This window comes from Scyliorhinus torazame, chromosome 3, assembly GCF_047496885.1.
Source record: "Scyliorhinus torazame isolate Kashiwa2021f chromosome 3, sScyTor2.1, whole genome shotgun sequence".
In the NCBI taxonomy this organism is placed as follows: domain Eukaryota; kingdom Metazoa; phylum Chordata; class Chondrichthyes; order Carcharhiniformes; family Scyliorhinidae; genus Scyliorhinus; species Scyliorhinus torazame.
The window spans coordinates 181,594,926-181,621,356 of NC_092709.1; the positions used below are offsets into that span (position 1 = coordinate 181,594,926).

A 26,431-nucleotide genomic window follows, 5' to 3' on the forward strand; every position below is an offset into this window, starting at 1 on the left:
TGGGAGGGAGCTTCCGCTATTTGGGAATCCAGGTGGCACGGAAATAGGAGCTGTTACATAAACTAAATTGGACCCGGATAGTGGACCAAATGAAGGAGGACTTTCGAAGGTGGGACATGCTTCCGCTGTCACTGGTGGGTAGGGTACAGACCATGAAAATGACGGTCCTCCCGAGATTTCTGTTTGTTTTCCAGTGCCTCCCCATCTTTATCCCAAAGGCCTTTTTAAAACGGGTAAATAAGGTGTTTTCTGATTTTCTGTGGGCAGGCAAAATCCCGCGATTGAAGAATTTGCTGCTGGAGCATAGTCGGGGGGAGGGTGGGTTGGTGCTGCCGAACTTTAGCAACTATTGCTAGGAGGCAAACATAGCCATGATTAGGAAGTGGGGAGTGAGGGGGGTGGGGGGGGGGGGGGGAGGCAGGGGTGGGGGGGGGGGGGGTCGGTGGAGCGAGTAGAGGCGTCATTGTGTAAGGACACAAGTCTGGGGGCATTGATAACGGCACCTCTGCTGTTCTCGCCGGCCCGATACACCACAAGCCCAGTGGTAGTGGTGGCCCTGAGGGTCTGGGGGCAGAGGGGGAAGCATACGAGAGTGGAGGGAGCATCAGTCTGGGCTCCAATTTGTTACAATCATTGGTTTGTTCCGGGGAGGCTAGATGTGGGGTTTCGGTGATGGCAGAGAGCAGGGATCGAGAGGATGGGAGATGGGAGCTTTCCCTGCTTGGAGGATTTGGAGGGGAAGTTCAAATTGCCGAGAGGGAATGGGTTTAGATATCTGCAGACAGGAATTTTTGTGAAGGCAGGTTTTGATCTTTCCGTTCCTACCGCCACAGGGGATACAGTTAGAGTAGTTTCTAGAATGAGGGTGGGAGAGGGGAAGGTCTCGGAAAACTACAAAGAACTCATGGAGTCGGAGGTAACTCAGATAGAGGAGCTAAAGTCCAAATGGGAAGATGAGCTGGGGGGGCAGATAGAGGCGGGTCTGTGGTTGGATGCTTTGAGCAGAGTCAAGACGTCCTCATCATGTGCCAGACTCAGCCTCATACAATTCAAGGTGGTACACCGGGCACACATGACGCTGGCCCGGATGAGCAAGTTTTTTGTGATAGAGGACGGGTGTGTGAGGTGTGCGGGAGGGCCAGCAAACCATGTCCATGTGTTTTGGGAATGTCAGAAGCTTAGGAGATTCTGGCAGTGATTTGCAGAGGTCACGTCCACGGTGCTAAAGTCATGGGTGGTGTCGAGTCCAGAGGTGGCAATTTTTGGAGTGTCGGAAGATCTGGGAGTCCAGGGGGCGAGAGAGGCCTACGTCTTGGCTTTTGCCTCCTTGGTAGCCTGGAGACGGATATTCCTAGCGTGGAGGGACTCGAAGCCCCCAAAATCAGAGATCTGGGTTTGCGACATGGCTGAGTTTCTCAGACTTGAGAAAATTAAGTTCGACTTAAGAGGGTCAATGCGAGGTTTCGTCCGGAGGTGGCAGCCTCGACTTCTTCGGGGAAGACTAACTGTCAGCAGAGGCAATTAAAAAAAAGGGGGGGGGGGGGGAGTTAGGCTATTTTCTGTTTCGGGTAGGTGGGATTTGTTAGGGTTGGAGATGTTTATATTTATATTTGTACTGTTTACTGATTATTATAAAATTATGCATACCTTCATAAAATGTTTTACGAAAAAAATCACTAAAATTTGAAGAAATGAAACTCCACATTAACATTAATAAGTTAATTTTATAATTGAGAGATTGTTTACATTTAATTAACACTTACCACACTGTTAAAATGTACTTCCAATGAAATGGACTAGACCTAGCATTTTCTAGCAAGTTCAGTGGGTATGGATCAGTTAAGTATTGCAACGTCAAGCCCTTTTTATTAATTCATTAATAATTTTATTACCAAGACTCTGGGCGAGATGTCAGTGTATTACAACTTATGGATGAACACAGCATCTCAGATGACAAATTTATGATTCCCGAGTTTAACATGTTTAACTGCACATGTGATCACTGGAAGTTGCTGTCAGATTCACACATTAGGAATCCTGCCTAATGTGTCACTGTTTGTTACTTCTTGATAGGAAAGAAGCAAATGCAGTACATTTGACAAATACAAGTTTCACTCTGCCAAAATTGCATCTGTGAAGCTTTAAATATACATAAACTAACATGAGTTAGCTGCCTAAAGTTATCCTGTTTTGTTTTAAATTGCTTCAATAAACGTTCAGCTTAAAAGACCAATATTCACAAATTGGAAGTCCTTTGGATAGGCAAAGTACTTTTTATAAATAATGTTTGGAGACCAGATGTGGGAGCATCTGCTTTCTGAGCACTTGATACACTTGCTTCATGCAAGACTGAAGTTATACTCCACTTAGAAAGTCTCTTCGGTCATTCCAAATTTACTAAGATATCATTCAACAGCACTTGACTGCAATGCATTCTGGAATCTGATTGAGATCAATATGTTGTGCTTCATGTTGATGGAAAGTGGTTTTGTGCATTAATCTGCAAGTAGCAGTGTAAGTGTAACCTAACGTGAACTTGATTCGCTATTAATAGGATCACCTTTCTGTCCTTGTAATATTTAGTTAATTAACAAAGCTACAAACTGCATGCCGCAGCAAGATCATCAACTTTGTTTTCTCACAGGTTGAAACAGAACCATGAAGCAGAATCCACCCTTTGACCTCTGTCCTCATCTTTCAGGACTTCATCACAATGGCCGTCAGCAAAGTTCCCATTTTGACCTCATCTATGTATTGTGTTGGCATATTTTTGAACATTTATACAACAGGTCAGAAAGCATTACTTATACATTATTAATTTCTTTTCAACAATGAACTGAATCTATGATCTAAAATGAAAGTGTCAAGGAAGCACAAATAATTTCAGAAAATGGTTCTATTTTTCACAATTATCAAATCTATGAATGCAAATGTATGAACACCTGTATTTAATGGCCTAGGCTTTCTGTATAAACCCTTAAACGCAAACCAGTCTCCACTCCCTCACCACTGAGTGCATCTCTGACTGGGTGTGCAGATTCCACAATGACTATAATTGTATTTCCAGCCTTGGTGTAATTTTGTATGGGAATTCGGTTTCTGTAATAACTCTGCCAAGGCCAGGCTTCATAAAAAAACCTCTTGTTTATTTGAACTATGAAAAGAACTGCTTCCACGGTGTAGAGTGCTTGTGTCCCAGCCTGAGGACCATCAGGAATGTCAGTCCGGCTTTGGACTGCGGTTTTAAACTCACAATGAATGGTTCCCATTGGGCAAGCCTCTGTCTGCTCAATAGGGAAATTTGTGTTCCATGAACCCCACAGGGAGATCAATTAATGATCCCCCATGTCCTTTGTAGCCATCAGGACAGTTTCCTGGTCTAATGGAGGGTAGGAAGCCAATATGAGCATGGAGTATTGCTGCAGAGGCCTTTAGCATTTCCACCAATCTCTGCACTGTGTCCTGGCTTCATAGATAACCAGAGCACTTGCATTCCTGCAATGTGAATGACAGGGGATACAGAGGAAAGAAGAGGCAGAAAGATTGGGCCCAATACCTCACCAACATCTTTGACTGAAGGTTGGATCTTCTCGGACACAAAAATAAATTTCTGCCTTGCTTCTACCCAATCTCGCTCATGTCTAACCTTCAGTGGGTTTTTTGACCACTCTATCAGGTCGATAGAGTTGTCAAGAAGGCATACAGCATGCTTGCCTTCATTGGACGGGGTATTGAGTACAAGAGTCAGCAGGTCATGTTACAGTTGTATAGGACTTTGGTTAGGCCACTTTTGGAATACCGCGTGCAGTTCTGGTCACCACATTACCAGAAGGATGTGGATGCTTTAGAGAAGGTGCAGAGGAGGTTCACCAGGATGTTGCCTGGTATGGAGGGTGCTAGCTATGAAGAAAGGTTGAGTAGATTAGGATTGTTTTTGTTGGAAAGATGGAGGTTGAGAGGGGACCTGATTGAGGTCTACAAAATTATGAGAGGTATGGACAGGGTGGATAGCAACAAGCTTTTGCCAAGAGTGGGGGTGTCAATTACAAGGGGGTCACAATTTCAAGGTGAGAGGGGGATAGTTTAAGGGAGATGTGCGTGGAAAGTTTTTTTACACCGAGGGTGGTGGGTGCCTGGAACATTTTGCCAGCGGAGGTGGTAGAGGCGGGCACGATAGCATCATTTAAGATGCATCTAGACAGATATATGAACGTGTGGGGAACAGAGGGAGGTAGATCCTTGGAAAATAGAGGACAGGTTTAGATAAAGGATATGGATCGGTGCAAGCTGGGAGTGCTGAAGGGCCTGTTCCTGTGCTGTAACTTTCTTTCTTTCAGTGTCAGCTCATCAGCTGACCGATAAATGTCACACATTTGAAGCTTACAAAAGTCAAGAAAAAAAAAATCAATTAATTTCTCTAATATTCTAATTTGGCGTCAAACTCTGTTCAGAAGCCAACATTTTCTGACTTGTATTTATGAATTCTAGTGTTAATGTTATGCTACGAAAAAAATCTAGGCTCTGGTCTATATGCAAAGTCACCATAGTCCCAGATGATCATAGGCGGCTTTCCCTGTTGAGGGGGAGAGCTGACTGGGGGTGACTTAAACTGAGGATCACCACATCTCAGGCGAAGGAAAAGGTTGAGAAGGCGAGGCCTTCATGAATAACCTCAGCCGCTACAGGAATTTAACCCACTCTGTTGGCTTTACTCTGCATCACAAACCAGCTGTCGAGCTAACAGAGCTGAACCGACCCCGTCTGGAAAATCATTCCACACATTGGGCACCTTTTTAATGTCAAGAATGGTATCTGATCGAAGCTACTATTTCACAAATTTGTACTTAAAGCTTATGGTCCCATCAGCGTGCCTCATATTAGAGTAAAATCATAACTTACCTTACCCGAATCATGTATTTCATTTAATTCAGTGATGTTACTTCCTGACGTCTTCTCAAATGCTGGAATGATGGAGTTCCTTCAGCTCAGCTTTAGATTTCTGGTTTATTAAACTCTGATCCTCTAGAATTTAGGGAGATTCCATGATCCCAGTGGGTAACAGTGATCTCCCAGACACACACCTTGGGAAATCAGAGGTAACATTTAAGATTTCTTGAGATATGCTCCATGGGTGCGGCTCTTCACCAGAAGCATGGGATTGTGGGAATTCAGCCATGTTTTGAAAACTGAACTTTTATTTTAAAGCTACTTCCATGGTTTCCTTCATGAATCTAATGCCCCATCATAACTGGTAACAAAATCAAAAGAATTCACTATTATCAGTTCATTCACAATATTCTGACAAACAGCTAGTGGCAAATGCATAAGTTTGATCTGGAAAAACTATTCACCTGTAAATAGTATAAATATTGATTCATGAGTTCAATATCAGAAATGCAACGGAACTCTTCCTTCCATTAATACCACACAAGTACCTTCTTTGTTATCCTAAACTATCTTCCTTATCTGAAATTATCGCCACTATTGCTGACTCTGGGTCAACAACTTTTTTAAAATTGCATTTATATAGCATCTTAACACACACTCAGAGCATCCTTAAGTCCTTTATATGGATGGATTATTTATTGAAGCACAGTCGGCATTACTCAGTGTTATGGGTCAGGGTTTAGAGAACCCCAAAGTGCATCATGGAGTTCACCTGACCCACAACTTTTAATAGATCGTGCTATAGGGAGCACACGGCCCACTCTACAGGTGTGGTACAGCAGAAAGGGAAAAGTATTTTTTAAAGAAAAACAATGTTTGTTCTATGAACTCAAGTTAACCTTTTTAAAACATACAGTGAACATCTTAGCAACCATTAATTCAAATACAACCCCCAAAGAATACAACACTAAGTAATCCTTAATAACTTCCCAAACAACATCCAGAAGACACAAGAAACACCTTTTAACAGAAGCACATCAGGTTTACATTCACTACTGAGAACATTTATAATTCTGAATTCACCAAATGATCAAGAGATAGTCTTTTCATGGCAGAGAGAACAACAGTACACCTGCTTTGTCTGGCTTCAGCTCCAACACTGAAAAACGAAACAAAAAGAACACAGACACACCCTAGCTTTTCTCAAAGTGAAACTAAAAAGCAGAGCCAGGGCTCAGCTCCACCCACACTCTGACATCACTGTAGTAACATGAGCAGCAAAACATTTCTTAAAGTGACATCCTCATGACACCAGGAGCAAAATGCAGCAGCAAATTTATACAAAGTAAGACCTCAACTGGATTATCTGATTTTGACAGTACTGGTTGAGCAGAATGTTGACTGGGAAACTACAAATTAACTTCTAGAACTCCTTCAATGTGGGGTACAGGATCTAAACCAGCAGACAAAGTTTAATACTTCATCTCAAAAATGACACCTTCAACAATGCATCACTCCCTCAGGTGTGTACTACAGTGTTTGGTTGATTATTCAGTTAAGTGTGTAATGTTCATGGATAATGGGCTCAGTCTTAACTTTGTTTTAATGATCTAAGTTTTACAGTCTTTGATTCTCACACCACAGTGGGAGTGAAGGTACGTTGCCATGATGCATCACAGAATATTTACAGTGCAGGAGGCGGCCATTTGGCCCCCTAACAGAGCACTCCACCTAATCCCACTCTCCTACCCTATCCCCGTAACCTTGCACATTCTTTATTTTCAGATAGCAATCCAATTCCCTTTTGAATATGTCAATCGCACCTGCCTCCACCACCCTGTCAGGAGGTTTGTTTCAGATTTCAACCATCCTCTGGATGAAAAAGGTGTTCCTCACATTACTTTTCCTTCTTTTGTCAATTATTTTAAATCTATGCCATCTAGCTCTTGATGTACTCTTGAGAAGGAAGAGTATCTCACTATTTGCCCTATCCTTACCCCTCAGGATCTTGAATACCTCCATCAAGTCTCCTCTAGGCCTTCATTCCTTCAAGGAGAACAGACCCAATCTCTCCTGATACCTAACATTACTTATCTCTGGAATCATTCTCGTGACTCTCGTCTGTACTCTCTCCAATGCCTTTATATCCTTCTTCAAGTATAGTGTCCAGAACTGGATGCAGTACTCCAGATTAGGCCTAACTGATATCTTATACAAGATCAACATGATCTCCTTACACTTGTACTCAATGCCCCTATTAATGAAAGATATTCTATGCTTTATTAATTGTTCTCTCAACATGCTCTGAGGCTTTCAATGACTTTATGCACATATACACCGAGATCCCTTTGTTCCTGCACTTCTTCCAGAGTTTTTCCCTGTATTTTATATTCTCTCTCCATATTTGTCCTGCTGAAATGCATCACCTCACATTTCTCTGCATTGAACTTCATCTGCCCTTTTTTGCCCAGCCCAACACAGCGGCACGGTGGAACAGTGATTAGCACTGCTGCCTTGGAGCAGCAGGGACCCGGGATCGATTCTGACCTTGGGTCACTGTGTGGAGTTTGCACATTCTGCCTGTGTGAGTTTCGTCAGGGTGCTCCAGTTTCCTCACACGGTCCAAAAATGTGCAGGTTAGGTGGATTGGCCATGATAAGAAAGTCCACAAGAAAGTGGAAATTCTGTAGGAAATATGGAGAGGATGGTGGTACATCCATTGGTCAATGTCATAGATGGTAATAATGGAAGTGGTATAGAAGGGAGGTTGCTGGGCTTTGACTGACAGCAGGAATGTTGGCTGGGAAAATCAATGAGAAAGGATAGTAGGAGAGATGGGGTATGCACTCACAAAGGCAGCAACAGGTGACATGATGAACTCGAGAGAATGCTAAAACAGGCACAGAGGATAGGTGTACGTTTATTCAGGCCTGGAATAAAGGGGTAGCACGGTAGCACAGTGGTTAGCACAGTTGTTTCACAGCTCCAAGGTCCAAAGCTCGATTCCCGGCTTGGGTCTCTGTCTGTGCGGAGTATGCATGTTCTCCCTGTGTCTGCGAGGGTTTCCTCTGGGTGCTCCGGTTTCCTCCCACAGAAAATGCTCTGCTAAATTGCCCTTAGTGTCCAAATAAGTTAGATGGGGTTACGGGGATAGGGTGGTGGTGTGGGGATAGGGTGCTTTTTCCAAGGGCCGGTGCAGACTTGATGGGCCGAATGGCCTCCTTCTGCACTGTAAATTTTATGAATAGCACCAGGAGAACATAAAGTGTTAAGAATGTGAGACCCTATAAGATAGTTATGTTTTCAATTGTCTCTTTCGTTTAAATGAAAACAGAATCTCTTAGAATGGAGGATGGTGAAATCATATTGAACTCTGCCCAGAGATGGGGCTGTGTAATTTGGTTCCCTTGAACCGGGGCCGGGTCCAAATCTATATGAATTCAAATGGCAGTTTAAACACCTCGACACAAAAAAGGGTCTGCTGGTCCTGTTGGACACAGATTCACAGACACTGTGGAGAGAGAGATAGAGTTGAGAGAGAGAGAGAGAGAAAGAAAAGAGAAAGAGAGAGAGAGGAAAGGAGAAAGAGAGGGTGAGGGGTGGGGAGATGCTGCGAGAAGAAGAGGGGAAATGACTGTTGCTGTTTTAACCCAAACAGAATGCTGGAGAAAATTTGTGGAGATTTACGAACCACTGAATTGCCAGAGGGTGCCTTGCTGTTGGAAGTGCTGGAAAATTGAGTGAAAGCTAGTTTCAAAAGGACACTGAGACTTACCCTCATATGACAGGGAGAAGAGAGGCTGTTGAAATGCCAAGAGGGATTTTGACTTCATATACAACGCTACAGGTGACACATAAACTATTATTCTTTATGTGATCGCGACTGACTCGGTCAATATTTGTTGCCCATTCCTAATTTCCCTTGAGGTGGTGGTGTTGAGCCACTACAGTCCATATGGTGGAGGTAGATCGATAGTGCTGTTAGGAAGGGTGTTCCATGATTTTGGTCCAGAGACAATGAAGGAATGCAATAAAGTTCCAAGTCAGGATTATGTGTGGCATGGAGGGGTGGTGGTTTTCTGATGTATCTGCTGCCCTTGTCCTTCCAGATGGTAGAGGTCACAGGTTTGGAACATTTGGAAGTTGTCGCAGTGCATCTTGTATACAGGACACACTGCTGTCACTGTGTATTGATGGTGGTGGAGTGAGTGAGTGCTTAGGTTGGCAGATGGATTGCCAATCAAGCAGGCTACTTTGTCCTGTATGGTGTTGAGTATTTGTTTGAGTGTTGCTGGAGCCACATTGAAGCCTTGGTCCAAATATAGACAAAAGGGCTGAACTAAAGAGGTGAGATGGGAGGTGAGCTTTTGACACTGAGGCTGCATTGTCCGAGTATGACATTAATGAGCCCTGGCAAAACTGGGGAAACCGCTGGAGTCATACCTAGCACAAAGGAAGATGGTTATGATTGCTGGAGGCCAATCAACCCAGTCTCAGGGTATCACTGCAGGAGTTCCTCATGGTAATGTCCAAGGCCCAACTATCTTCAGCTGCTTTATCAATGGCCTTCGTTCCAAAATAAGTTAAGAAGTGGGGATGTTCACTGATGATTGCATCATGTTCAATACAATTCGTGACTTTGCAGATGTTGCAACAGTCTGTGTGGACATGCAGCAAAATCTGAGTAACATTCAGGTTTTGGTTGATAATTGGAAAACAACATTCATGCTACATAAGTGCCAGACAATGCCCAGCTCCAATATGAGTCCATTCAACCATTTCTCCTTGATATTCAAACCCATTATCACAGAATTCCTCCATCAAGGTCGTGTGAGTCACCATCTTCCAGAAACTTAACTGGACCAGTCAACTAAATACTGTGGCAAAAAGAGGTCAGAGGCTGGGAATTCTGCGGCAAGTAGCTCACCTCTTGACTCACCAAGGTTTGTCCACAATCTACAAGACATTAGCCAGGTGTGTGATGGAGTACTCCGCACTTGCTTGGAGAAATGCAACTCCAACAACACTCAAGAAGATTGATGATATCCAGGAAAAAGCAGTCTAGTTGGTGGACACTCCATCCACCACCTTAAACAGTCTTGCACGCTGATACCAACACACAATGGCTACAATGCAAAATACCAAGTCACCATGGCTTCTTCGATAGCAACACCTGAACCACAACTGTTGACCATCTTGCAGGGCAAAGGCAGCAGATGCATGGGAAAGACCACCACCTATAAGTTTCCTTCCAAGTTCACAAACCACCCTGTTTGCAAAGTTTATTGTTGTGCCTTCATCGTCACTGGATCAAAACCCTGGAAACAGCACTGTCGGAATACCTTCAACATAGAGGTTGCAGTGGTCCAAGAAGGCAGCTCACCACCACCTTCTCAAGGGCACTTAAGAATCTGCAACACGTTTTGGCTTTGCTACCAACCCCCACATCTCCTGAAGGAATAAAAAAAGATGATGGAAACCTGAAACAGAACATTTCCAAATACTTATACATTCAACTGCTAAAAGGCAAAACTCACATCTAAGGTTTAAAATGTCAAAGCAGCAAGAAATCCATTGGGTTGGTAAAAATTTGATTGCGGAATATGCGATACAGTATGTGATAGCAATGTTCCTTCAAACATAATGGAAATAACAGGTGAAACAGAATTAATCTATTTTCTAAACCACACTTGTAACATTACAATGCCAATTCAATGTCACTGAGCAGAAGGAAACAGTTGAATCTTTTCATAAAATTTGGCAGTGCCATGAAAGGTTACAGTTTGCGAAATTACATTCCATATTGTAGACAGAAAGCTATGGCTCATAGATATAATCATTGTAGAAGCTGTTTTTACGGAAAGCTGCAGGAGCATGGAAAAAGAAAACACCTGTTACAATTAACTTGTGACTAAGATAGATGAATTCCCTTTAATTGTAGCACTGAGGCAACTGGGGCCTTGGTGCCCCCCCGGAAAATCTCATAGCAGCAGTCTGCTCCAGAAGGCACTGCTAACAGTTTGAGAATGAACCTGTCAATCTTTTCAGCAGCTGCAAAATATCATTCTGAACCACGTGCACAGATCAGCAGGGAAGATGGCCAAAAGGTTGATCAAAAAGGTAGGCCTTAAGGAGTGTCATAAATGAGGAAAGAGTATTGGGGTGTGAAGTGTTGGGTACTCTGAGACACAGACAAACCAACACAGTTGCAAATGGTACAACGCAGTTTTATTTCATTTAACTATTGACAGAGTAAACTCTGGTACTCAGCACATGGTGACTGTCTGAGTGGCTGGCAATGAGGTCAGTGCCCTGAGCCGTCTACTGCTGGACTGCCCAGGAAGTGTCGTGTTCCATGTTTTGTACTGTGTATGCTCTTGTCTGTGATTGGCTGTCGTGTTGTGTGTGCTAATTGGTCCGTTGATCTGTCCATCATTATGTATGTATATATGTGCTGTGATGTTCACTTGAATATCAGTATCTGTGGAGAGAGAACGGCCCATCCTACGCACCTAACCCAGCCTCGACCCATCCTGATGCCCACCATCCATCTGAACACACCCCGATCTGAACCCCCCCCCAATCCATCATATCCCCCTGGTCCATCTTACCACACACACACCCTTTCTATCACCCCACCACTACCACCCTATCCCCTCATCCACTTACCTTATATGCTTACTGTGTCATGGCTTCCCAAATGGGCTGGTAACTTTCAACTCGCCTACCTTACAACAGCTGGTGCCTTAAAAGGAGGATGGCCTCACTTCTGCGGATGCTGCTGCCCTGCACAGAAAAGGCCCAGGAGTCAGCCGGTTCGCTGCTGTTTTCTCACCAAGCCCAAGTGGAAGATAGGGTGAGAAATGTACAGCTATCAACTTATGTTAGTAAAAATTAGCAGAATGGCAATCTGACTTCGATCGCCACTCCTCGGAAGTTCTGGCCCATTATTTTGCACTCAACATTTTCCAAACTAATTAAGGGTCTACCCGAGCAAAAATTCACACGGCAGTGGGAAACCAACAAACTGCTGTATAAACACGCAAGCCTCATTTGTGCTGTGTACCTATGTCAATTGTGGTAGATTTTGCTTCCTAATTAATATTAAATTATCAGTGAGGAGCCTGACATGGCACATGTAGAAAACTGAAATGACAAAGTTACTATTATCAGCAAATCTCCCGTGTCATTGCTCACAGGTGTTTATCACATAATTTAATGGTGTAATTCATAGAATACTAGAATTCCGACAGTGCAGGAGGAGGCCATTTGACCCAATGACTCTGCACCAACCCTCCGAAAAAGCACCCTCCCCTGCCTTCTACCCGCAACACTGTAACCCCATCTACCTGCATATCTTTGGACACAAAGAGGCAATTTATCATGGCCAATCCACCTAACCTGCACATCTTCGGACTGTGGGAGGAAACCAGAGCACACAAAGGAAACCCACGCAGACATGGAGAGAATGCACAAACATTACCACAAAGTTACCCAAGATCGGAATTGAACTTGGGTCCCTGGCATTGTGAGGCAGCAGTGCTAACCAACTATGCCACCATGCTGCAGAGTAAAGTGAGGTTCAGACCAAACAGTTTAACTGCTTGGCCTGGGGTTCTGCAGATTGGAAAGTGTTTGTAAGTATCAGGCTGCAGATTAGAAGCTCAAATCAGTAACTGAAAGGCTTTCTGGCTTTTTGCAATCTTAAAAGTACGTTGTGATTTGTAGTTTCGCGTCTTGGATTGCACTTTTTATGCAAGTACGTTTATCGTGCCTTAATTATTGTACGATTTTGTGTTTTTATGCTTCTAAAAGCTGGAATTTCAGTGGCTGCCATCTAAATTCATACCATAGGCTTGACTCGGGTACCTTTTTCTCTCACTTTCCTTGTTCTATAGTAGGAGGATGAAGAAATGCATGACGAAAAAGAGGCAGGTCACTTACACAAAATGCAAATTGTCTGCAGGTGCCCTAACTCAAGTTGCTTTGCCTGTAGACCAAGCATAGCTATTTGGGCATGTCCAAAAACATTTGCCTTTGCCAACTCCCCGTCGTCAGGAAGAGTTATGCCATTTCCTTCAGCCTGACATATCGGACAAGATTGATGACAGGGACTGCTCTGCCTTTGGCTGTGGAGTTGACAGACAGCCTTGAAATCCTATGCTACTGGACCACTCCAAACATCTTCAAAGGATATTTATATCAGAATCAATCAGCAGTTCACCAACACCCAGGACAAGTGACAGAATGAGTTGTCAAGCTGGGGTAAGTCTTTCAGAATGTTCCCACAGAAAAGCTACAGCAGCAGCTTGAAAGGGCATGGCACATTTTTTTTCAAATTATCGGGTTTTCCCCAAGCGCAAAGCATCATTGATGGCAGAAATCTGGCCATACAGACCCCTGTTTCACAAGCTTGATGAACTGAGAATTGTACTTAATCATTGCATTGTGATGAAATGGACAGAAATATGAATGTGAATATTACATTGGTAAATTACTTAATTTATGGCATTTCCAGCCTTCTTGAAAAGCAAGTGGACTGCGCAAATGGCTCTTTGATGGCCAAAGATATGCAGCCTCAGTTGATAAGCCATTTGAGACAGCTATAAACATGAGATGAACAGGGATTGGATTGGATTGGGTTTGTTTATTGTCATGTGTACAGAGGTACAGTGAAAAATATTTTTCGGCGAGCAGCTCAACCAATCATCAAGTACATGGGAAGAAAAGGGAATAAAAGAAAATACATAATAGGGCAACACAACATATACAATGTAACTACATAAGCACTGGCATCGGATGAAGCATACAGCGTGTAGTGTTAATGAGGTCAGTCCATAAGAGGGTCATTTAGGAGTCTGGTGACAGTGGGGAAGAAGCTGTTTTTGAGTCTGTTCGTGCGTGCTCTCAGACTTCTGTATCTCCTGCCCGATGGAAGAAGTTGGAAGAGTGAGTAAGCCGGGTGGGAGGGATCTTTGATTATGCTGCCTGCTTTCCCCAGGCAGCGGGAGGTGTAGATGGAGTCAATGGATGGGAGGCAGGTTTGTGTGATGGACTGGGCGGTGTTCGCGACTCTCTGAAGTTTCTTGCGGTCTTGAGCCGAGCAGTTGCCATACCAGGCTGTGATGCAGCCTGATAGGATGCTTTCTATGGTGCATCTGTAAAAGTTGGTAAGGGTTAATGTGGACATGCTGAATTTCCTTAGTTTCTTGAGGAAGTATAGGCATTGTTGTGCTTTCTTGGTGGTAGCATCGACATGGGTGGACCAGGACAGATTTTTGGAGATGTGCACCCCAAGGAATTTGAAACTGCTAACCATCTCCACCTCGGCCCCATTGATGCTGACAGGGGTGTGTACAGTACTTTGTTTCCTGAAGTCAATGACCAGCTCTTTAGTTTTGCTGGCATTGAGGGAGAGGTTGTTGTCGCTACACTACTCCAGTAGGTTCTCTATCTCCCTCCTGTATTCTGACTCGTCCTTATTCGAGATCCGGCCCACTATGGTCGTATCGTCAGCAAACTTGTAGATGGAGTTGGAACAAAGTTTTGCCAAGCAGTCGGGTGTGTACAGGGAGTAGAGTAGGGGGCTAAGTACGCAGCCTTGCGGGGCCCGTGTTGAGGACTATTATGGAGGAGGTGTTGTTGTTCATTCTTACTGATTGTGGTCTGTTGGTCAGAAAATCAAGGATCCGGTTGCAGAATGAGGAGCCAAGTCCTAGGTTTTGGAGCTTTGATATGAGCTTGGCTGGGATTATGGTGTTGAAGGCGGAGCTGTAGTCAATAAATAGGAGTCTGATGTAGGAGTCCTTGTTTTCGAGATGCTCTAGGAATGAGTGTAGGGCCAGGGAAATGGTGTCTGATGTGGACCGGTTGCAGCGGTATGCGAATTGCAGTGGATCAAGGCGTTCTGGGAGTATGGAGGTGATGCACTTCATGATCAACCTCTCGAAGCACTTCATTATGACTGAAGTCACCACCGGACGGTAGTCATTGAGGCACGTTGCCTGGTTCTTCTTTGGTACCGGTATGATGGTGGTCTTCTTGAAGCAGGTGGGGACCTCGGAGTGGAGTAGGGACAGGTTAAAGATGTCCCGTGAATACCTATGCCAGCTGGTCCGCGCAGGCTCTGAGTGCACGACCAGGGATCACGTCCGGGCCTGTCGCCTTCCGAGGGTGCACTTTCAGGAAGGCAGATCTGACTTCGGAAGCTGTGATGGCGGGTATGGGTGAATTATGGGCTGCTGGGGCACTCGACAGCGGATTGTTGGTTACCTGCTCGAACCGAGCATAGAATACATTGAGTTAATCTGGGAGGGTGTGCTGCTGCCAGAGATACTGTTCGGGTTCGCTTTATAGCCCGTTATGTTGCCATAACCGCCGAGAGTCTATCTGTGACTCTAGCTTGGTTTGATATTCTCTCTTGGCATCTCGGATGGCTTTGCGGAGGTCGTACCTGAATTTCTTGTAGAGGTCAGGGTCGTCGGTCTTGAACGCCTCAGATCTGTCCTTCAGTAGGGAGTCAATCTCGCGATTGAGCCGTGGTTTCCGGTTGGGGAACGTACGTACTGCTTTCTTTAGCACGCAGTCGTCCACACATTTGCTGATGAAGTCTGTGACAGAGGAGGCATACTCATTTAAGTTGGTCACTGTATTAATGAGGAAATAATGAGGAGCACACAGCTATCAGAGTAGAATATGCCACCAGTATGTTGAAGCAAAAATTCAGATGCTTGGATGGATTTAATAAGGCACAGGGGCACCAATCGTAAAATATACTGGATATAATAAAATACTTTTGTAAAAAGGAGGAAAATAAGTTTTCTTGATTATGATGTGGAGATGCCAGCGTTGGACTGGGACAAGCACAGTAAAAAGTCTTACAACACCAGGTTACAGTCCAGCAGGTTTGTTTCAAATCACTAGCTTTCGGAGCACTGCAACTTCCTCGGGTGCAAAAGCTAGTGATTTGAAACAAACCTGTTGGACTTTAACCTGGTGTTGTAAGACTTGATTGTGATTCAGCATCAGTGAAAAAAAAGTTACAGTTACAGTCAAACCATGGAGTGGCAATAATATTTTCCAAGCAGAAGAATCTAATTGTGTCCTGGAGATCTGTTATGTCTCTACATCCCTGCCGGTGAAGCATCACATGATCTGTAGTGACATCAACAGTGAGTGTTTGCGCGGGCTTGAATTCTCCATCTTGGATTGCATGAGCAACATCCCTAATAAAACCTCTCATCGTGTTTGTGAGAATCCAGAGTGTGGGAATCTCCATACCTTTTCTCTTTGCGGCAAACTAAAGAGATAACAAAATAGAAAACTGGCACCGAAGATTGAGGCAAGAAAACGGAATTGCCAACAAAAGAATTTGTCAACAAAATTGGTGGAGACGGTGTCGCGAGTGGAAAAGATTTTTGGGACCGGAGGCTAAGCAAGCCACCGCTGAAGGTTTTAAACATAAAAAAAAAAATCAACTACAACAACGAGTAACGACGGTTCGAAAACTTTCTTGCCGTTGAAGGGGTAGAGTTTGGGTTGCAGAGAACGGGAATGTGATGAAGCTACATCTCCTCCGACGCCGTACAGGCCGCTACTCGGAAAAAAAGCAAACTAGAGTCAGGCATAAAGGAAAAAAAAAATCAAAGCTTGTGCCATACATCCAAAAGAACTGGAAGGGAGGAAGTTGGCTGAAGTTCAGACCCTGGTCAGGATCCAGAATGGTAGGATAAATGGGTGCCATGGATGCCTTTGATAAAGACTGTGACTTGCAACTCAAAAGAGGAACGATTCCAATTGTATCTCATTGTGAATCAAACACTGCTGGGTCTAAAGGTTGCAACTTTTCTCAGTTCGGTAGGGCGTAAAACTTTTCTGCTGCTACAAAACAGGATAAGTCCTGTGTCGAACTGATGAAGATTTTAGAAGGGCACTTCTTACCGACACTGTTGTTAATTGCAGAAAGGTTTTGGTTCCACCACTGTAGTCAGGAAGAAGGTGAAAGCATTTTACAATTTGTGCAGACTAAGAAGGCGAGCGAGTTTGGTGCAACACTTGATGACACCCTTCATGATAGGCTGGCTTGGGGACTCCGCAGTGAAGCTATTCATAGGAAGCTGCTTATGGTAAACGATTTAACTCTTAAAAACTGCTGTGGAAGTTGCAACACCTATGGAGCTAATAATGAGAGAGGCTTCACATATAGGGGCTGGCGTGATGGATACCACAAGAAACAAGGCTGAAAGGGGATAACTATGTCACTGATGTACACAGGTTGGACACTCAGCAGGAGAATTCTGGAGTAGAAAAAATAAGTGTAAGAACTGTGGCAAAAAGGGCCATACCAATGCCAAGGATATGCAAGATGAAAAATACATCTCAACAGACTAATTGTGTCTATCAATTAGCAGACAAAGTTCAAGACCATTCAGGAGATAGCGTACCCAAGAAACTGCAGGAGCTGGAACTAGGCATCAATGTTTTATGGCATTTCCAAACCTTGACAGGCATCAAATTAAGATGGAAGTGGATACAGGTGCAGCTGTATCGTTAATACCCAGGATAAATTAGAATCACAAGATGAAGCATCTGCCGTTAAAACCGTCAAATGTGATCCTAAGAACGTACATTGAAGAGGTAGCACCATTAAAAGTATGCATTATTCTGAAAGTAGAAGTCAATGGACAGAAGGTGCAGTTGCCTCTTTACGGTGTTCGTGGATATTTTACTGCTTTAATTGGTAGAGCTTGGCTGACAAAGCGTAAATTTAACTGGGGAGCATTAAATAAATGAGTGCAGTCCAAGAACAGCCTACAACAGCTCCTTGAGAAGGTATTTGAAGATTCACGAGGCTCCATGACCGATGTTGAAATACAATTAAAGATCAAGCCAAACAGTACACCAAAATGTCTCAAAGCTAGAACCGTGCCATGCACCATCAGGCCAAAGGTCGCAGAAGAACTAAAAAGGCTAGTCCAAAGAAGAGTCTTTGAACCATTTCTTACGAGTGATAGGGCAACACCATAGTTCCTGTACTGAAACGCAATGGCTTGGTGAGAATACGTGGAGATTTTGAAACAACTATTAACCCGGTATTGTGCGCAAATCACTATCCACTGCAGCTCATTACAGACTTATTTGCTGGGATTTCTGAATGACAGAAATTCAGTAAAATTGATTTATCAGAGCCGTATTTACAAATGAATGTGGCTGCAAAATCACAGCCGCTACTCACTATTGTGTTGCACAAAGGTCTATTTCGTTACAGAAGACTTCCTTTTGGAATAACATCTGTTCCTGCTCTTTTTCAGAGGTCCATGGATCAAATTTGGGGTTAGCCAAATGGGGTGCCATGTTATATAGATGACATTCTCACCACCAAGGAATACATAAAGAACTTAGACCCGACTCTGAAGCATCTACAAAACCATAATCTCAGAGTTAAAAAAGAAATGTTTGACTTTTTCAAAACATCCATAAATTATCTGGGCCACATCATCGATACAGATAGTTTACACAAGGAGCTGACCATTATTTTTGGGGTAAGGTGGTTACATCTTTATAGATGTAATTTTACTCTTTTGATGGATCATTGACCCTTGACAACAAACTTCAGTCCGTAGAATTGTATTCCTTCTTTAGCAGCTAGTAGGTTACAGAGATGGTCTTTGATATTGTCAGCACATATGTACGATATTCCTTTTTGGACTATGTCTATCACCTTCCCATCATTGGATCGGTTTGTATACTTCTGTACTTGAGATGAAGTCACAGGTACATTGTCCACGAGTGAGAAATACAGAAAGTTGACAAAATGTTCTTCAGGTTCTTGTTTGATTTGTAACGGCAATCTTGACAAAGCATCAGTGTTTGCATGTTGCCATCTGAGAGGGTGGTCAGTCGAGAAGAGAGGGAGGGGAGTTAGTCTGGGAGGCAAGGAGGGGAATCAGTCACTCTGGGAGGGAGGGTGTCAGTTTGGGAGGGATAGAGGGTCAGTTTTGGAGGGAGGGAGGGAGAGTCAGTTTGGGGTGGGGGTTCAGTCCAGGGGTAGGTTGTCAGGTCAGATGTTTGGAGTGGTGTGGTGGGTTCATTGGGGGATCATCTTTGTGCGGGGTGCACTGTGTGAGTTGTGTCTGGTTTTTTTTGTTTACACAGTTATTCTGGAATTAGAAGTTATTTTTTTCCCTTCTAAAACTACTATCAGGGTAAACTGGCAGGGCCATTCGAAGTTACTGATTTAAATTGCTTCGGTCGGATGGTTCCCAGCGCAATTGTCCAGAGGGAATTAGCGCTTCTGGGTAATTGTCGGATAAATCCTTACATGGGAACTTCCTAGAGGAATTCCCCAACACGTCATCGGGGTACTCCCTAAATATGACGCTGGGGAACCAGGAGGTTATGTTCCATAAAGTCAGCTCCGTACCATCCTGCAACAAATAGGTTGGCCGAAAGTTTTGTTCACTCATTTAAATATTTCATCAATGCAAGAGAGTAAACAAATTCTTAATTTCTTACCGGAACACTGCACACACAACAACAGAGTTCACCAGCAATGCTGTTCAGGAGGAAACTGCAAACACAGTTTGATTTGTTACTACCACTTCATACTTCAGAGATAGTCAAAAGACAACAGCAAGCAGAGACTTCTAGGAGTGAACGAAGCTCTAAACTCAAGGACAACGATGCTAGCCAAAAGCTACACCACCATGAGGAATGGAAAGCTGCTGTGATTCTAGCAAAAGCAGGTCTAATATCATACACCATACAGATGGATGATGAAAGAGTTTGGTGACATCATGCAGGTGGCACGGTGGCAGTGGTTAGCACTGCTACCTCACAGCGCCACAGACCCGGGTTCAATTCCAACGTTGGGTGACTGTGTTGAATTTGCACACAGAATCATAGAATTTACAGTGAAGGAAGCCATTTGGCCTATCGATTCTGCACCGGCCCTTACAAAGAGCACCCTATTTAACCCTACATATCTACCCTATACCCATAACCCAGTAACTCCCATTTAACATTTTTTGGACACGAAGGGCAATTTAGCATGGCCAATCCACCTAACCCGCACATCTTTGAACTGTGGGTGGAAACCGGAGCACCCGGAGGAAACCCACGCAGATGCGGGGAGAACGGGCAGACTCTGCACAGACAGTGACCCAGCCGGGAATCAAACCTGGGATCCTGGAGCTGTGAAGCAACTGTGCTGACCATCATGCTACCCACAGTCTCCCTGTGTCTGCGTGGATTTTCTCCGGATGATCCAGTTCCCTCCCACAGTCCAAAGATGTGCAGGTTAGGTGGATTGGCCATGATAAAGTGTCTCTTAGTGGCCAACGGTTAGGTGGGGTTATGGGGTTACATGGGCAGGGAGGGGGAGTGGGCTGAGGTAGGGTGCTCTTTCAGAGAATTGGTGTAGACTCGATGGCCCGAATGACCTCCTTCTGCATAGAGATTCTATGCTGACCAACTACTAGCTTCACAAAGTGAAATCGCAGAAACATCTCAAGGTCTATATCCGTTGGACAATGTAACCAGCGATACTTCGGATCAGAGGCCAGACATAGAGACAAATTCAGATTCAGTTTGAGGACTTTCCAATACCTATAGGGATGGGCACTTGGGTAACTACCCATGAGGTACCAGCCACTGAAGGAAAGCAGGACAATTTTAAGTTCTCGAGTAGTCACTTTCCAGGATGTCATATACAACCAAAAAAGACATCCTGAGAGACTTGAGTTGTAAATATGTGTATCGAGATAATGCATAAGTGCATCTGTTTAAAAATGTTGAGCAGTTGTCGTTGTATTAAAGAAGCAGTGGGGGAGGGATGTTTTGCATCAGAGAATACATCCCTGCTGGTGAAGCATCATGTGATCTGTAGTGACATCAGCAGTGAGAGTTTGAGCTGCCTTCACTTCTACATCTTAGATTGTGTGGCAATATCCCTAAAAAAAACCTCTCATCGTGTTTGTAAGAATCCAGATTGTGGGCACTGTTATGGACCAGGTTTTAGAGAACCCCAAAGTGTATCATGGAGTTCACCTAACCCACAACATTTAATAGATTGTGGTATGGGGAGCACACGGCCCACTCTACAGGTGTGGTACAGCAGAAATGGAAAAGTATTTTTTAAAGCAAAACAATGTTTATTCTATGAACTCAAGTTAACCTTTTTAAAACGTAGTGAACATCTTAGCAACCATCAATTCAAACATAACCCACAAAGAATACAACACTAAGTAATCCTTAAGCTGTCCTTTTAACATCCATAAGACTTTAAAAAAAAACTTTATACAGAAGCACATCAGGTTAAAGTCACTACTGAGAGCAGTTATTATTTTTAAATCAACAAAGGATCTTTAGATTACAGAGAGAGACTCTAATACACTTTCTGGCTGTGACTGCAGCTATCCAGCTATGAAAACTAAACTAAAACACACCCTGCAGCAAACAGCCTAAAACAAAGGTAAAAAGCTGACAGACAGCCCAGCTCCACCTACTCTCTGACATCACTGCAGTAATAAACACCCATTTCTTAAAGGTACTCTCACTACAGACATTTATATACATACCCATTTATAAACACCCATTTCTTAAAGGTACTCTCACATGACAGCACCTTCATACCTATTCTCGGTGCGGCAAAGTCAAAGATATAACAAGCAAACCGGCAATCATTTTGTGATTCATTTGTTGCCATGGAAACAATTTGAAGTGATTAAATACCAAGTTACTTTGGAATTATACAAGGAAACTGCATTCTGGAAATGCGTGGACTCAAAACAATCTGAAGCAGGTGCACAACAAATAACTTGCCAGCTTTCACATACTCCACATTCCCGATCATTAACATTGGTGACCACAATGTTTAAGTCTCTGCTGATTTCTCCATTCTTCTTTGAGGATAAGTAACACGCAGGACAAGTATTAGATCAGTACATCTGTTAAATAATATCTTGCATTTAATTGTATTCTTTTAAAAATGTACCTGTTCTATCATTTCCATACTCCAACCCTCACCCTGAGTAATTTACTCTCCTTCCCTAAATTCTTTGCTGGTGGAGAGGGTGTTCGTGGGGATGGAAAGAGTCAAAGTTCTTTGCGTGCAGGTGTCCCTTCAGTGCCTTGTACAAGTGGCTATTAGTTTGCATGTGTGAAGCAAGCACAATGTTAACTTCAACTCAAGTTCACATTTATGTTAATGCTCAACTGAGAAATGATCAGGAGCCTAATCCTGGTTATTCATCTTCTCCCTAACCCAGGAATGTTGAAGAAGATTGTACTGCCCCCAACGCAACCCCAAGATGAACTAACTCAGCGGAAATCAGGGGCAATAACTGGAACATTCCAGGTCTGCCTGGCATAGCTGCTCACTGCAGAAACTCATTGAACCTCTCAGGTCAAGGGGAATAAGGTTGGCAGAGTAACAGTCCACTATTCACTGAATCAGCAAACTCCAAGCAGATAGACGAATCACATCATTGAAGCACTTGGGTTCCCTCGGTTTAAATTCAAACCAGATGATTTTGCAACTTCAGTGGCTCATCAGCCTCTGCGTGCTACGCACATCACTTTGGTGAATGTCCACTTCTAGACATTATCAGCCGCTGCAAGGGAGGACAAAACCAGGGTATGGTTTTCTTGTTATAAAACCCACCGATTCCACATGCAACCATGTTTGTGTGATCGGTCAACATGTATCGGTTTACCATGTGTACACAGAACGAAAAGGAGATAAGGGAGGAATGTGCATCAGCACTGCCTCCAAAGAGGGAGGAGCAAGAACGAAGAGTAGAGATTCAAGTACTCAAATATATCAACTTTTTTTCCTTGACTTGAATCAGGGTACGGTGATATAGGATCAATGCCAAGAGGCGCAATTTCATTTGAACAAATTGAATCGTAATATTAATGCATCCATCACAAACTGCATTTGATTAAATAATCATAGAAATTACACCACAGAGAGTGTCGATTTGGCTTACCAAACCATGCTGGTGCCAGCTCCCTGACGTTCAGTTGCAGTTAAGCTCAATCTATGTCCTAATATTAAGCAGCTAAGTTACTTGCTAATAGAAAGGTACCATTAATTGAACAGAACATTACTTACCTTCCTTCAATCTTTTCTCAGTTACTGTTTTTGTAGTGTTGATGGTCTTGTACAGGAAACCACACAGAAAGCTGGACTGAGAGTTATTGGAATGGATGCCTGATTTAGACAGTGCATCAATCTTTGGAACTACTATGAATAAACAGCAAATAAACATTGTTCAGAACAAATTCAAATAAGGAATACATTCTTATAAATAGCAGCTTCTAAATGTCTTGAATTGTTAACCTTTATTCAATCTTCCTGTCAGGGATACATTATTCTGGGTCCTGTGCTTGCAAATAGATTCTTTCCCACAGCTAATATTTGCAACTGGGTTGAATTCAAATTATTTACTCACTTCTAAGGTTAAAAGGTTACATGAAAACACTTCCATCCCTACACTGAGATTTCATTGTTTGTGTTATCAAAGCTCGCTGACTCCTGTGGGAAAACCTTTGCTCAGAGAAACAGTAGTCGGCACAGGCCAAACCTCCTCACCATCAGTCTAAGTCATTCCTCCCTTGGCAGATATGAGTGTACAATCTTAGGAATAGAAAACCAGCATGGGCAGAAAAGGGGACGCTTTGCCGTACAAAAATGATGCTGTGAAATAAATAACTATTAAAGGAAATCACATTTTTTGTTGAGCCCCAAAATTGAATTGTTACCATATATTAAAGGCTTTTTGATCGCATATAGGGAAAGATGTAGAGGAGGATGCTTAAAGCTACCCAGGAACATTTAAAAAAAAAAGCCATGACCAGAAGCCAAAGATGCCAACATGCTCAGGAGTGATTTTGCACGCGTCTGCCAACAATGCAAACGGCGATGCGGATGCAAAATCTCGCGCAAATCTGGAAACGAGATTCTCGCCAGCGAGATCTCGTTTCCTGATTTTCCATGCCCCCACCAGTGACATAACGGGTTTCATGCCCACAAAGGCGATGCTTTTGGGGTGGGGTTCCCCCTGTGTCCATGGGGGAGGGGGGGGGGGGAGAGAAGTGCCATTTTCTTTCCATGCTGATCGGGGCGCCCTTTAGAGGTGGCGCCCAACCTCTTGGAGTCGGCAAACCAGGCCCTTCCCGGCACAGTGACAGAATTAACCATGCCCACTATTTTCTTTCACTCCCTGCATGGCTCAAAATCTGAACTAAAAACTCAGCCAGGCAGCTGGAGAACTACACACCGGGTTTCTGTCAAAGCCTGATACTCTTCACAAAATATCGGAAATTTCCACCCTCAATCTGAATGAGAGAAATAAATGTCATTTTGCCCTCAGTGCAGTGCATTCCTGTTAACAACTGCAATCGCTTCTACAGCTGCTTTCGTAGTTTTATGCCTGGATTTTAGCCTGAAGCAGGTTCTATATCGGGGGGGGGGGGGGGGGGGGAGAGAGAAGTGGGCACAATTATTACATCATCATTTAACAGCAAGGCCTCTTTAATTGAGGTTCCAACCCACAGGCAGCCAGATTGACAGGCTGGAGATGAGGATTTGAGTCCAGTCATGCAGATGGTGGTTGGGGTGGAAAGACGAGCTAACAAATAGATCTGGTGGGTTCAGTGGGTAATTTGTAAAGCCTGAAGGAAGCACTCCTACTTCCCTTTATCCACAAGCCGTGCTGTAGAGATTATTTACCTCACAAATTCAATCCCATTTGTGCTCTTTAAACTGGAGAGTTTCAAGAGACTCAGGAAGCCCAGCTACTTGTGGTTAAAATGTGACTAATTGAGAGCACATAGCCTCACTATAATATATATTTGTATAAAAACCATGGCCATAAGCTGAAGATCCCAAGGTGCCCAGTCTCTGTTTTGTAGAAGGAAATGTATTTTGTCTTCAATGTGGTGCATTGTTGTTAACAAATGCAATCAATTCTACAGCTGCCTTCAGAGTTTTATGCCTGGATTTTAACTATGAGCTAATTGACGACCTGCCCCCCAACTCTTTTACAACTAAAAATGGGTGGGTCAAGATTGGTTTGGTTCCTGTTCCTGATATTTGTACCTCTGGCATGATTCCAACTCACCCACCTCTTTGGGAGTTAAGACATAGCCCTTAGTTTCTTGGTTGGTTTACTTATCAGAAATATTCCACTACAAATAGCTGTTAGTCACGGAAAATTGAATGTCTGCAAATTATACAAGCTCTGGTCAAAGAAACAGAGGTGTTCTCTTTGTCTAAATTTTGCATTTTAAAAGTTCTTGGAAATATTGATGACCAATTATGTTTACAAAATCAATATCCTCTTAAAATATAGGGTCACTTTCAAAATATAGACAGTTCTGGGGTGCACCCCTCAAACAAGCTTTACCTGAGAGTTTATTGTGAAACAGAAACTCCATTTGCAACCGTTGGCCAGCTTTCTGTGCTAACAGGTAAGGGGTACAATGTGCAGGTTCGCCTGTTGCACACATGACATCTGCCCCACTGAAAACAAGTGACATGGATTCAAAGATATCCGGTTTCATGACTGCTTGACATAGAGCCTATTTGCACAAAAAAGTGGAATGTTTTACAGTGTTATAGTATGGAGTGGCATAATTACAGGATAAAGTTAAATCAAACACACATGTTGATAACATCTACATGCCAAAAAAGATTTTTTGACCAGAGCTTTGCGCATCAGTACATGACGCTTGTAGTACCACGTAATGGGATACTTACAATTTGAACATTTTATGTTCCAAATTACTTTCCCCTCACATAAATGTTTCAATGATTTGAATGAGGTAACCAAATGTAATATTTCCAAGTTTGCTGATGACACAAAATTGGTGGGAACATGAGTGGGAGGAGGATATTAAAAGGCTTCACGATAATTTAGTCAAGTTGAGTAAGTGGTCAAATAAATGGCAGAAGCTGGGTTAAAGAAACTTTGTTTTGGATTCTAGAAGCACCGCAAGTGCTGAGGCCAGCTGATCAGTGCAACAAAGAAAACTTACTTTCAGGGATAATGCCGAAACAGAAGCCATAATGACAGGCAACAATTATGAAGGAAAGGTGACGTGCACCTGAACTGAAATATCCAAGCTGGCAGTTATACCAAATGGTTTGATTTCATCATCTTAGTCATGGCACAATCTCTTGAAACTTGGGGAGTGGGCCTTATGGTCACTAATTGATATAGCTCAACAGAGGTTTCAGCAACATTTGCAGTGTTGCAGTCTCTTTGCATCATCCTCAATATTGTCATTCTTTGGAAGCATGCGTGCGTATAATTATTTGTTTAGGGCTAGTGGGAAAAAAAAGATGGGATGGATAATAAAAAGCAATTTTCTCACTAAAAGAGGTGAAGCAATATATCAGATTTAGCTCCGAGGAATTCTTTTTGTAGTGTTGAATGAAAATTATTTTGAAAATATCACCTATGACACTTTAAAGATATGACAAGGGAAAATGAATTAACACCAAGAAAAAAAAATGACAATTTACTTCTAGGTGCAA

General features: G+C 43.2%; 1 protein-coding gene across 4 annotated transcripts in view; it reads right to left on the bottom strand.

Moving 5' to 3' along the window:
* The window catches only part of arap2 (ArfGAP with RhoGAP domain, ankyrin repeat and PH domain 2), a 604,005-nt gene that overhangs the window by 248,060 nt on the left and 329,514 nt on the right, over positions 1-26,431 (bottom strand). For all 4 annotated transcript variants that reach the window (XM_072496549.1, XM_072496548.1, XM_072496547.1 and 1 more), the window contains 2 exons: positions 25,299-25,473; positions 23,003-23,134 (listed from right to left, as the gene is read on the bottom strand). In XM_072496549.1, the coding sequence (XP_072352650.1) occupies positions 23,003-23,134; positions 25,299-25,473 (307 nt within the window). The remainder of the gene's footprint in view (positions 1-23,002; positions 23,135-25,298; positions 25,474-26,431) is intronic.